This window comes from Esox lucius, chromosome 13, assembly GCF_011004845.1.
Source record: "Esox lucius isolate fEsoLuc1 chromosome 13, fEsoLuc1.pri, whole genome shotgun sequence".
Classification (NCBI taxonomy): Eukaryota; Metazoa; Chordata; class Actinopteri; order Esociformes; family Esocidae; genus Esox; species Esox lucius.
In genome coordinates this window covers 23,929,716-23,942,864 of record NC_047581.1, presented here as the reverse complement: position 1 = coordinate 23,942,864, position 13,149 = coordinate 23,929,716, and the positions used below count along the sequence as shown (strand labels likewise).

Here is a 13,149-nt window from a genome sequence, read left to right as displayed (position 1 = left end):
ATTGGATTGGTCAGAGGATATTCAAATTGATCTATTTGACCAGTCACAAGAACGGTTTGGCTTCGAATGAAAATGTCTGAGTTAAGTATAAAACCTTTGTACATACCTATACATATTTTAAAATGTTGCGGTAGATGTTTGGGCTTATTGCTTTCAGTGGTTCTGGGGCACTTGTTAAGGACAAAGGCCTTACTTTATCCAAAAGCATGCTTGTCTCTGAGAAGAGGCAGACTTATGAATGATAGATAGAAAGACAGGAAGAGAAGTAGCCTACAATGATTTGCAATTTAGTCAACTTTTCAGGGGGGGAAACTCATTATTTTAATAATTCATTGAAAACAGGACTACTCTGGAATAAGAAACAAAGACATATAGCCTAAAATACAAAACATATAGCTGGCATATACTATTGATTCACTAGGGCTACGTAGGGCTAGTTGAAAGGCTTAGATTAACAAATGTAATTAGATCGTTCACAAATAAGAAGATGAAAGAATACCAACTCGTAATCTATAGATTGAACGTTTTAAAATGTTCACCGCAAACTGAAGGCAATATAAAGGCTGTTCGCAATTCAACATTGATCACTATTTGGCAAATTGTTCTTGGCTCCATATTAATTTTTTTTAACAATAATAGGTCTTTCTTTCTCAAAACCCAGTGAGAGGAGTTAAGTTAACTCAACATCACTTCCGTTATCCTGGGTTTCCTGCGGTTGGAGCTCAATGACACTACTGTAACCGCACGCTGCTCCTTATCGGGATATCTGCGTCTGATGGATACGATGTCTCGGATTTGAACAAGAGGCCTCTTCCGACGCGTCAGCATTCAAATAAGGGCGTAATGAATAGCAACACGCATCAGGACCATATAAATGCCATTTTCTTACTGAATAATAAACTCAGTTTACCTTTTATGCAAGGTAAAACGGGTATTCATCCTTACTGTTGTGCTAATATGTTAAATAAGAAGGCCTCATTTAGCGCTTATAACCAACATCGGAGTAAGGACAGACACATAATGGAAAATAATATTCATTTAAATATCTTAAATGAAGAATAAATATTCTTATATATATATATATATATATGAAACATTGTACATATTTGTACATTGTAAATTTTTCGATCATTTGCATGCAACTGATTTATGAAGCCCCTTCAACGCATGCATTATTTGTGCATGCCTTGAAGGGGCTTCATGAATCAGTCTATTGGACCAGAGGATTATCATTGTCGTAGGCCAGAATCATTTGACAGTGGTTAAAAAGAAAAGTATTTTAACTATGCAAACTGGATACTTCACAAATAAGCGAAAAATGTTTAATAATACAGGCCTATTATACAAACTAAGGTACAGGCTAGAAAAAAGTGTCCTATTTTCTGAGCTACATTTTGAGAGGACTAGATGATAAATTAAGAACTCACAGTTCACATAGGCCTATATGCAATTAATCATTTACTGTTAATTTACTAACCCTACTCAACTGAATGGATAAGAAGATATAGAGCATGTCGTACTGTCAGCACCTGTAAACTGGAGAGGCATATTGTAATTATGCATATTGTAATTACCTGACATAAAACAAAACACGATTGGCTGCTTTTAATTAAACAAAATAAATTGGAGTTAAACTCTACTACCGTTTTGTGTTTGCCTATACGTAGAAACAGGAACACAGGCCGGTTTTTCAGAGTTAATCCACCTGGATTACGCCTATCGGATTGGAATAACAAATTTAACATGAGTCAACTTTCAATTCAAAATTGTAATCCTATCCGATAGGTGAAATCTGGGTAGATACTTTTTTGGGGAAAAGGCCCCTCTTGAAGAATGAGGAGCCACGGAATCATAACAGGAAATGGCCGGTGCTGAAGTAAAGCAAAACAAAGCTTTGAATATGATATGAGACTTCATATGGCCAGAAACCAGGGCAGTTAATAGTCTGGTTCGTTTAATTACAAGGAATGAAATAACGGCAAAACGTTGAGACAATGTTAATTCAAGTGTCAAGGTAATAAAAATATGGTAATATTATAAACAATTTCTCTCAATAATTTGTAAATGTTGAATACATAATCATAGTCTGTTCATGAAAAGCTTGAAAAGCCACGAGCCTCTGGACCAAAGCGAATTCCTAAACAGTCTTCCTACTTTATCAGGTTCTGTATTTTGTCTGTTATCACCTGAGTATTTACAAAGGACGCTTCCGACTTGGCAATGATGAAGTGAGCTGTTATCAATGCCATCATCTGATAAAAAGGAAACACGTTGTATTGTGATTGTATTGTGGACACGTTGTATTGTGGTAGACAACTTAATCTTTCATTCTTATTCGTAGTAGGCCTATATGGCAATACAGTCATAAAGCATGTCATTTTATATCTAGAAACTGTTCCGGTTTTATGCTAGTAAATGGGTATATTGGTTGCTGCTACTATATAAAAACATACTTAAGTGTTTAGGACCTAGCCCATATACTTTTTAGATACAGCAGCCAATTAATACAATAGAAGAGAGAAATAATCAGGAATAGCTGGCTGAGGTCAAGTAAATGTTTTTTTTCCAAGGATATTTGCATTAGTTAATTATGTTGGTTAAAGACATTAATGATTCAAATCTGTAAAACAGGACTTTACAGCTACAGGTCACCACAGTAGTTTATTTATGTTCGATAGCACCAAGAAAAACATCCAAAACAAATAGAGTTAATCCGCTAAAACAACAGTGGTGCTGCTAACTAGGTTATCCCATTAGTAGCCCGCAGTGGCGGCGCGTTATTCAATCACCCAAGTGTAAATTCGAGTCAATCCCGAATGCTGCCACAGCAGGTCCAGAAAACACAACTTTTGTTGCCATTCATTTAATCATGAAGCATGATAAGCTGATAACCAGACAGATACAGTAAACGTAAGATAAATGTCAAGTGCCTAGCAAAGCGCATGATGGCTGCTCTTATTGCGTTACAGAGGTTCCCAGGCAGCCCCAGCCCCCAGGTTGTTTATTAACACTTGCGATGAAATGTGTTTACAGACAGCCCGCCATGGTCAACCAGAAACTATTTACCACGGAATAAGCAGCGTTGCAAGAACAATTTCAGATGACCAAAGTATATAACCATTCATATTGCTTCACATTCTCTGACCTAATGCCTATTATTGAGATCAATAGTAGAGTATTCAGGTACAGAATTATGCAATAGTGTAGGCTATTCGTTTTGTCCAGACCTAGCGCCAATAAGGCTATAAATAACGTTAACGAGTGTGAGTGAATTAACGTACAGTAACTACACATTAATAAGCCTACTATAATTCCATGAATGTAGACATACCACAATGCATAGTTTATTCAACAGGTGGGGACAACAACCGCCGGTATGTCCAAAGAGAATTACGCGCGCTATCCTTGCACAATGAAACGACCAAAACATATAATTTACTGTAGAATTGCATTACTTTTATCCCGGACATCCGCAATGACGTTCAACTTTTTTCCACTGTAGATTCAAATTTGGCACATTGATCGACAAGGTCTTATTCAAATAAAACATCCAGTCAAAGTGTGCACACTTTTTTCGAGCCATGCAGGGAGGCGTGGAGCTCTCACTTTTGACATTCTCGCTCTCCGCAGTAGCTTCTCAAGGCAGACTAGCGAACTCTTATGACATCACCCAGCCACTGAATGGGGGAAGACGAGAACAGCTCTCTGCGTATGAATGATGTTTTGATACAAGTGGACGTGTTTGGGCATATCAATCGAATTCGTGCAAGGGAAAAGTTTTAAAGTTGAACATATTTTCTAAAAGACTCAGTGGGTATAGTTAATTTCGAAAAAATAGTTACAGCCCACTTCGACGGAAGGTACTGAATACCAACGAATGTTAGAGGCGAAATGTAAAACTATTGCGGCGTGTGTTCCTACCCATTGTGTCTAGCCTCCTGCTTTCGGGAATAGATCGTAAAGGAAGCAGAGGAGAGACGGCTTTTCTTGACTGGATTTCTCGCCTATGGACGACAGCGGTCCCCTCTCTCCAAAGGCAAATGCTTTCAGTATAGCCTCTCTGATTTCAGCTGCAGAGCAAGCAGGAAACGCAACATTTGACAAACACGGCACTGGCCTGGACAAGCAAGATCAGCACAACAGTTACAGTTCGTTTAAAATGCACTACAGCACTGTCACCAGGGAAATGGAAGGTACGAGTGTGGTCTTGACAATAATCTTTTAAATATTTGCGTGTGTCATTTTTGTTGCTCATCTAAGATTGCGGTTGTTCTTGTTGCACGCATATTTGATATTTTTCCCGTAACACTAATAGGCTATGCAGCAAACATATTTTTACGTATAAATAAAACTATGTTGATACTGGAGTATAATGAAAAATAAGCTCATATTCCCGAAAAAACTCGTCCATTAGGATAGGCTATAGGAAAGTTCTGGGGAAAATATGATGATGTAGAAAACCAATGTATAAAACATAGCTTATAAAATATCCATTGTTCATACATATATATTTGTAGAACTTAAATATATTGTCAAAATAGGAAGTTCAGTTTAAATCATAGGGAATGGAGCACATCAACACATATAAAATGAGGAAGAAGTGTTAGGAGCTGGGTACATGGGGTACGAGTGTTTATTTATAAAAAACTGTTGATAACAGGCCTATATTCAAAAAATTAGAGCGGGGCACGTTATCCCAGTCCCATTTGGTACAGCCTTTATGTGAATAATTCATTATTAATTAATGTCTGTTTTGTGCATACAAATAAGTGTTTGTTTACTTGTAAAAACGTTTACCATCCACTGTGCCAGCTAGCCCTTCTATTGTTAAGAGAGGACGATGTGGGCGATACCCTTATCCAAAAGTAAATGGGTGCCGGAAAGCCCATTAAAAGGGGCGCACTTCACTGTCAATCAGTCTCGTCCCAAGGCGAGGAAAGGCACATTACCTGCAGTTCCTTATCTAAATAGAAATAAGAACCGGTTTTATCTTAAAGGGGAGGCCCTATGAGAGAGATAAGAGAGAAGTCTGGATTGCAGTGTTGCATACCGCAGTAGCCCAGCAGAGAAGAAGCCGCCTGGAATACTTATGAACACAATACTTCGAAAGAAAAAACATCTTGCGTGTGCTCACTGCTCAAGGTTATAGTTATAGAAAACATTTTTGTCACAATTGGGAATTGTAATTAGGGACGCAGACAACAAGTTCTTTATTAACCTTTTTTATTATTATCGGACGTTCCGTGAACAAATTCACCAACGGCAACAGACGTTTTAGGATTTAGGCTGTATAGGCCTAGTTTATTACATGATTTGCATGCAACGTCGAGGATCTATGGACGGTGAAAATACTAATTTGCACTCGAATCGGAAACTGGTTTAAAACGTTTTGAACATTTATTAAGGGAGTTTGGCTTTAAAGACTACACAAGCCCACAACTGGTTTCAGTGTTTTATTATATGCACAAGTGCAACGCATATTGTAAAATCCAGCTTTTGGAATGATTTCAGCAATATCCAGTCCGTGGCTGACGCAGCTGTCCCATTTTTGCGATGTTGCAGCCTTCACGACCAGCAGCCTAAACAGCCTCAACACGCCTGGGAGTTACCATCTCTCTCCGTCCCCTGGGGACCCCTACAGCCAACATGAAACCCACTTTGAGCCTTGCCCGGCCGCTCAACACAGCTACAACTACTCGGGGTCGAACGCGGCCCAGGCCCAGCAGAGCGATACCGGGACTTCCAACTGTTCCTCGTCGTCCTCCAGCTCCACTCCGAACAGCAAGTCTATGGTGAAAAAGAACCCTAAGGTGGCCAACATTAACGTTCAGTTGGAGATGAAAGCTTTATGGGATGAATTTAATCAGCTGGGAACAGAGATGATCGTAACCAAGGCTGGAAGGTGAGTTTAATTTACCTGTGCATTGGGAGGTAAAGTTGGTGTAATAAAATAAATCTGCTGATGTAATGCTGCAATGGAAATTACAGAGCTGTGGGTCTCTTGAAAATATAATCTCACTCTTTTTTAATCATCTTTCTATTTTAATTAAAATATTTAAGATCAAACTATCGTCATCTAATCTATATATTGTGTCACACTCGTAAAATGAATGCAGCACTGACTGAAGTCGCTTTGGATAAAAGCATCTACCAGATGCCATATTATTATTATTACTATCTATATAATTTTAGCCAATGGACCGATATAATATATAGACAGATTGAAACTGAATAATACAGGTCTACTGGCCTATAGTGTTTTTGTGTAGTCTACTTAATTTTCTTAAATTTAGCAGTTTGATTTGTTGAGTTGGATACAATGAGAGAAGGCAATTTCCCTTAAACTGTAAACAGTAGGGAAATAAATCGGCCTACGTGTTTGGGCAGACAAATAACCAAAATGTGCATAGTATGGAGAGTATGAGAGTGCGCGCTAGAAGAGCGGTGGATCGGATTCAAATCCATTCTCGCACTGGTACATTTGTTTTGGGGGAACCTCCTTATACTACCAGATCACCCGAGGCGGGAAAAGCAAAATATTTATATTTATACGTTGATATGCGTCTGATATTTAAGGCTTATTAGTGGAGAAATGTGTAAGTAAAAGCCCTTCTGTTCCTCTTGGTGTTGTCATGTATTCCTTGACATAAACCTACTTCAAACATAGTGAACTTGAGCTCACCCATCATGATTAATAACACCATAGCTATAAGGTATTTCTGCAAGCCCAAATCCCGATTTACTGGCAAATGTTTCAGGTTATGGGTCACAGTGAGCCTTGGGTATCAGCGTTCCTAAAACAAATATTGCTGCACTTAGTCTCCCCACGGTTAATTCGGGGATGCTACATGAGATTGTCCAAACACGGAACTATTCAGAAGTCCCCTAATCTGATTTGAATATATAGCTGTTAGGTTTTCTATTAAGATTATGTAGCCCTTTCCTTCTGATTCATTCGGCATTTGACGGTTTCAAAAGCTAGCAAATGTTCAAATCAGCATACGTTTTGCTTTAAGATCTTATTGCCATTTTCTTGTTATTTCCCCCTTTGAAACGTGAAAAATACAAAAATATTTGATGTAATTGTGTTTAGTCGCAAAGCACGTTGATTCATTTCGCTCTATGACTGCATTAGACGTGTATATCAGTTCATTATGATTTACTGCGCTATTTTATTCAAACGTTTAGCATCTGAGACACATAAGAGATTGCATTTGCACAGGCTCAAGTTAACATTTTCAGTGTAATAGTGACAGCAGAACAACATCAGTCAATCTAGAGGCACTAGCAACACAATATCCGAGTCAAGGCACTTTAAAAGCTACTTTAGCCTCACCTATCCACAACTGCAACTTTCAATAGACTCTGACGTTAATTGAGCGGTGATTTTAGGATCACTTTCACTGGTTTAGCGGATTACTCCAGACACAATAAAACGCTCTACAGTACAGAAAACACCTCTTCTGAGAGGGCGTGCGCGTTGCAGCGTGAAATGGAGAGAGAAGCAATGGGACTAATTCTTGAAGAGACGGAAAAGTAAAAGAACATGCTCTTAAAGTCACGGTAAAAGGTAGATGTGCCCAGAACCCATGAAATGGTAGAAGATAGATGCAAGTTAACTGAGTGAAAATTGACCCTATTCTGTAACCATCTAACTTAATTGGTGTTAATCCATTAATTGGATCGCCTCAGTTGGCCTTAAATCTAGGGTCTCATTCTTCGTTGATCGCAGGTCTATGGAACAGTAAAATTGTATATCAGGGGTATCTCAAACGTTAGATACTATATGTTGTACTCAGAAAGCATATCAACAATTTGAACCCATAGACTATTGAAGAGCCAAGTCAATACAAAAATGAATCAGGCAAGTCAATTTAACAGTATTTTAATGTTGCCATGTGTTTTTTATCTCAGGCGAATGTTTCCTACGTTTCAAGTGAAAATATTTGGAATGGATCCTATGGCAGACTACATGCTGCTAATGGATTTCCTACCAGTGGACGACAAAAGATACAGGTACGTTTTATTTATTTATAAATTAAACAGACAACACTGTATATGTTGTGCCAGTCAGCTTTATAGGGTTATATGACCAATTATTCTATTGCACGTGCTTACAACTAGGGCCAACACGTGCTAGGCTTAATTTACTTTTTTTTTTTTTTTAAAACACCTACAATCCATTGAGACCCCTGTAACCTCTGGTTATTGTTTTTTTTTTTTATTTCTTCCTAGGTATGCTTTCCACAGTTCTTCGTGGCTGGTGGCTGGTAAAGCAGACCCTGCTACTCCAGGGAGAGTTCACTACCACCCTGACTCTCCCGCCAAGGGCGCACAATGGATGAAGCAGATAGTCTCATTCGATAAACTTAAACTCACTAACAATTTACTGGATGACAATGGACACGTAAGTATAAACGAAAACCCTACTTTAAAATAAAGAATAATATGATTTAATGAGTAAGATATTATAGTCAATATTCTATAAAGTCCTAACGGCAAATCATTAGGATATATATAATCTTCTTAAATAGTATTTTTTGTTATAACTTGAAACCGATTTCATATGGTTTTAAAAAGTTATTGTAAAAACATTTGCACGTGTCTTGTGCGACAACATTTTTATTTCTTATCCTAACTAGCCTATAAACCTACACTCCAAAAGAAAGGGTCTTACAGATTATTTTAGGGGTCCTTCACATAGAAACTGTGGGTGAACCCTTTTAAATGTTTAATAAAAAAAAACGTTTGAATGGTTCCTCAACAAAGCATTCGAAGAACCTTTCGAGGTAGATTATTGATCGTTTAGGTTTTTCATACGGTTCTTTGATAATTCTTTGACACTTTCTTTGACATTTTTACTTGAAAAGGAGTTTCACCAACTAAAAGTTTTTTGTAAGTGCACACCGGCGTTTAATTTTATAATTTCACCGTACGGGAAATTTTACAATCTCTTGACTTCCATGACGATTGCCTAGTAATTTAACTCACCATTGGTTTGACTAGCCAACATGGGATTATTGAAACAATATTAAGACACCCCACAATCGACATGTCCATAGAGTAAAAATTAGTCTTAATCTCTTCCGCTCTCCCCCTGCAGATCATTCTGAACTCAATGCACAGATACCAGCCGAGGTTCCACGTCGTTTATGTGGACCCACGCAAAGACAGCGAGAAGTACGCGGAGGAGAATTATAAGACCTTTGTTTTTGAGGAAACACGGTTCACCGCGGTCACAGCTTACCAGAACCACAGGGTACGGATCTCTTTCTTTATGCTATGCAGATTTAACAACACATTATAACATGATGACATTATAACATGATTGTTGAAGGTTTAAAAAGCTATTTAATGAAACGTCTTTGTTTTTGCACTCCCATGTTTAAAATAACAGGCCTGTTTGCCTGTATTTATATAATAATAAGGGGAAAACTAATACATTTGGTATTACATTATAGACTACAGTTGTGTTAGCCTAGTAATTAATATAGGTCCACTCATAATTTAAATAAAATATTAAGTATAGGCTGCATAAAAAGTGAGGATAGTAAATAAATAATCGCATTTCATGAAACAGATAATGAACTACTCTGACATCTTTATGACTTGAAAATAAATAGGTTGTAGGCCAACGGTTTTCTGACCGACCAGAAAAACCTGATGTTAACTCACTTTTAGTAAAAAAAAAAAAACGAATTAGTTAAAAAACATATTTTCCCTCCTTTTTGAAACTCAAATTTCAGTTTTACACTTCTCCCTGTTGGCTTAAAATATAATGGTTGAACATAATTCTTTGACGTGGGATTTTTGCGCTTATAAAGTTGTTTGAATCACCAATGCCCTTGCACAGCTGTCTGGTTTCTCTGGTTTTCCCTGTCTATTTTTCCTGCTCTTTTCTATCTGTTTGACCCCTCGGTCTCCAACGGGTCTCCACCGGGTCTCCAACCGGTACCTAGCGTCTTTCAGTTTGTTGTTGTTCAACTCATTCGGAAATTCATGAAAACTCAACTTCTTTTACAGATGTGCATAAAAATCCCATTTTAATTAGCCTAATTGTCAAAGTAACATTAAATCACTTTTAACCGTAACAATGTAGCCACGTATTACTGAAAAATATTGTTTCTATTTGTATTTTAATAAATTCACCCTTAATTTTCATTTTTTTCTAATTTTCTTCTTATTAAGGAGAGTGGCGTCGTTATTTGTATAATGCTATGGATAAATATATTTACACCCTGTAGTTATTACACAATTCACGCCGCAGGCTGAGCCATGTTTTCTTGTGTTGAGTATAAGCTACAGTACCCTACACTGTATTTCATTAATATTAGCCTAAATATTCTCATGTTCTATTTAGGATCCTTAACACTAATCATACACTAAGAGCGTTTTTACACTAAAATAGTTAAATTTAGATATTATGTTAATGTTATTTAAATAACATTGTTTTCATGACATTTCATGTAGTCTCAAAATGGAAATCGAAAAGCCAGAAAAAAAGTGTACTTCTTTTTCTAGTTTGGACATTTCACTTGGACTTGGCATGTTTACTTGACTTTGTGCTTATGGTTGTAGATCACGCAGCTGAAAATTGCCAGTAATCCTTTTGCAAAAGGCTTCAGGGACTGTGATCCGGAGGACTGGTGAGAGAACACACCTCACTTCATCAATGACTGGATTCATTTTTGAAAATCATCAAATTGTATGAATGGAACAATGTATTTATATATTTTAATATATATTAATTGCAATTGTGACAGAAGTAAATCACATTCCTGTCTGGTGGCTCTGTTAATGTGCAAGAAGCCTTAATCGGCACTCTTGATCCCATCTTGATCCATACATTGGTGTTTTTGACACATTTAAAGAGCGTGTACAGTGTAACTGAATCCATTCTCTGCTCCAGGCCCAGGAATCACAGGCCAGGCTCTCTGCCAATTATGAGTGCTTTTGCCAGAACAAGGAACCCAATGTCATCTCCACCACAGCAGAACGGCTCAGAGAAAGGTCTGGAGGCCTCCTTTTGTCTTAGATCAATAATGAAGTTTCTTTACTGAGAGAACTATTGAATCCAGTACTTTTAATGAATTATAACAAGTACACATGACTTTAAATACGCAAATCAATATCTAAAAGTATTTATGCCTTTGATAAGTTAATACATTTAGATATCAGCAACTGTAGCTTTCATAATTTAGCTTGCACATTTATAAAAATGTATTGTGTGACCATTGATTGAGATACTCTTGGCTTAGCTAATGTGTTCTGCTGTCCCTCCTCTCAGTCTGTTGTCTGGTCTGCTTATGCTCTTGTTTGCTTTTTAGAGGACAGCAGGCGGGATTACGACCGGGACCCCAGTGGCACGCCATTGCATGCTGACCCTGCCCACCAGCTGATGTCACGCGTGCTTAGCCCCGCCCTACCCGTCCCAGGTGGCCTTCACGCCGTCCCCCTCACCAGTAGTCGTCCCAGCCCTCCCCATGACCTCCGTACCCCAGACGGCCATCCTCTGCCCCCCGACACCCTGCACCACCACCCCTACAAGTACCCCACCTCCTATGAACACTACCTGGGAGCTAAGACCCGGCCGTCGCCCTACCCCTTACCCAGCATCAGAGGACACACGTACCACCACCACATGAACCCAGCCACAGCAAACATGTACTCTGCAACCAGCGCCCCGGCTAACTATGACTATGGGCCCAGATAATGACTGTGGCTGTGTCCAATAGCAGCTGCCCATGGCCCACACACCTGGGCTACGGCTACTAGGTAGTGCTGTGGAAAAGCAAACCCACGGGAGTAGAGGGACAACAACACAACTCTGTCTTCATGGCTGGTGCCACGTCAAGTGTGTCGGGAGGTTGCGTGGCACATCCGTGTTCCCGGATAAACCCTCCCCTCAGAGAGCCACAAAAACTGCCCTATTTATTTATGGGAAACGTATCTTGGCAGGAAGTGCATACTGGCCCTCTGAGCCAGAGCAGGGGTCCGTCTTGACCTCTGAACTTTGACAGCAATAGCTCTACATAAGGGCACCTTTTTGCCTGCGTGGTAGAGTGGAGGCAACGATGACCCGAGTTACAAGAGGAAACAGCTTATGAAAGGCTTCTCTTGAAACACGGATGACGCATTATCACGGACTATAATTTGTGTTGGATGCACTTTTTTCTGCTTTCAAAAAAGCCATATGTTATAGTCAATCAAGCTTCCATAGATATACCAGATATTTGCATGTTGAGCTCATCGGATAGATGTTGCAACACCTTTGAAATGTTTGTTTGAGAATTTTTGTAAATTTTGGAACCATCCTGAGATGCGGCCCTGAGAAGCTTATACCATGGCACTGACTTGCAGCAATTCTAAGTAAATAAAGAAGCAGAATGACTGTTCTGTAACTGTAAAATAAATATTAAATTCTTTACTTTTAAATCATTAAGCATATTTTTCCATGTTTATTCTAATTCATGTGTCTATCTATGATAGGGCCAGGAAAGACCTTGTCTCATTCATTGCAGTTTTCTGTTTTCACAAACTGGGCTGACCCAGTTGTGTGATAGTGTTCAGAGAATGTGAGAACCTGTCTAAACATTAGGTTATCCACTGATATGCTAAAGTTCAAATGTCAGCATCCACACCTGGGTCTACAGAATTATTCTTATGTGTGGTGTGGAAAAGGAATCACAGTGCACAGTCACCTAGGACCCTACTTCCAAAAGTCAAATCTTTGACTATAATTCTAAAAGTAAACACCCACAGAATGGCCAAGCATATTAATTCCACTTGATTGTATCTGCATTTTTGTGTTCAAATATGTGCAGGGAAAGTTATGTCATGTGTTCAGTGTATGTCTTTTCAGTGTGTGTGTGTGTGTGTGTGTGTGTGTGTGTGTGTGTGTTTGCAAGCATGCACATGTGAATGTGTGTTTTGTATGTGAGGCCAATTTCACACTAGCAGAAAACACATGCACCCACAAGAACACCCCAACAGGGTGAAATAAAAAGCTGTTCTGCCCTTGGGCTTGATAGTTCAACCGAAATGTGCCCAATGTGGCAGTGTCCTGCAATAATACAACTGGTAGGGTGGCACCTTCTATGCAAGGACCAAAATAACAATTTACATGCGCCCACGGCGCACTTGCACGCG

The 13,149-nt window shown here is 38.8% G+C and overlaps 1 protein-coding gene across 3 annotated transcripts; it reads left to right on the top strand.

The window, feature by feature from the left end:
- Positions 1–3,570: 3,570 nt before the first annotated feature.
- On the top strand, positions 3,571–12,442 carry tbx1 (T-box transcription factor 1). 3 transcript variants are annotated; one of them, XM_010876601.5, is made up of 8 exons: positions 3,571–4,193; positions 5,563–5,902; positions 7,915–8,016; positions 8,236–8,407; positions 9,104–9,259; positions 10,579–10,646; positions 10,910–11,010; positions 11,328–12,442. In XM_010876601.5, the coding sequence occupies exons 1-8, from the start codon at positions 4,007–4,009 to the stop codon at positions 11,711–11,713; spliced, it is 1,512 nt and encodes a 503-aa protein (XP_010874903.4). In that variant the 5' UTR covers positions 3,571–4,006; the 3' UTR covers positions 11,714–12,442. The 3 variants fall into 3 exon arrangements, with proteins under 3 accessions (XP_010874903.4, XP_010874902.4, XP_034152168.1); XM_010876600.5 differs by having other exon boundaries at positions 3,572–4,193; positions 5,512–5,902; XM_034296277.1 differs by lacking the exon at positions 3,571–4,193 and having other exon boundaries at positions 4,984–5,902.
- The last annotated feature ends 707 nt before the right edge of the window (positions 12,443–13,149 follow it).

Bases quoted from the DNA above. Each gene is read 5' to 3' on its own strand.
- tbx1 (XM_010876600.5), top strand. From the start codon at position 4,007: ATGGACGACAGCGGTCCCCTCTCTCCAAAGGCAAATGCTTTCAGTATA. The intron at 4,194-5,511 runs GTACGAGTGTGG...GAATGATTTCAG, and splicing joins TGTCACCAGGGAAATGGAAG to CAATATCCAGTCCGTGGCTG. The intron at 5,903-7,914 runs GTGAGTTTAATT...TTTTTATCTCAG, and splicing joins ATCGTAACCAAGGCTGGAAG to GCGAATGTTTCCTACGTTTC.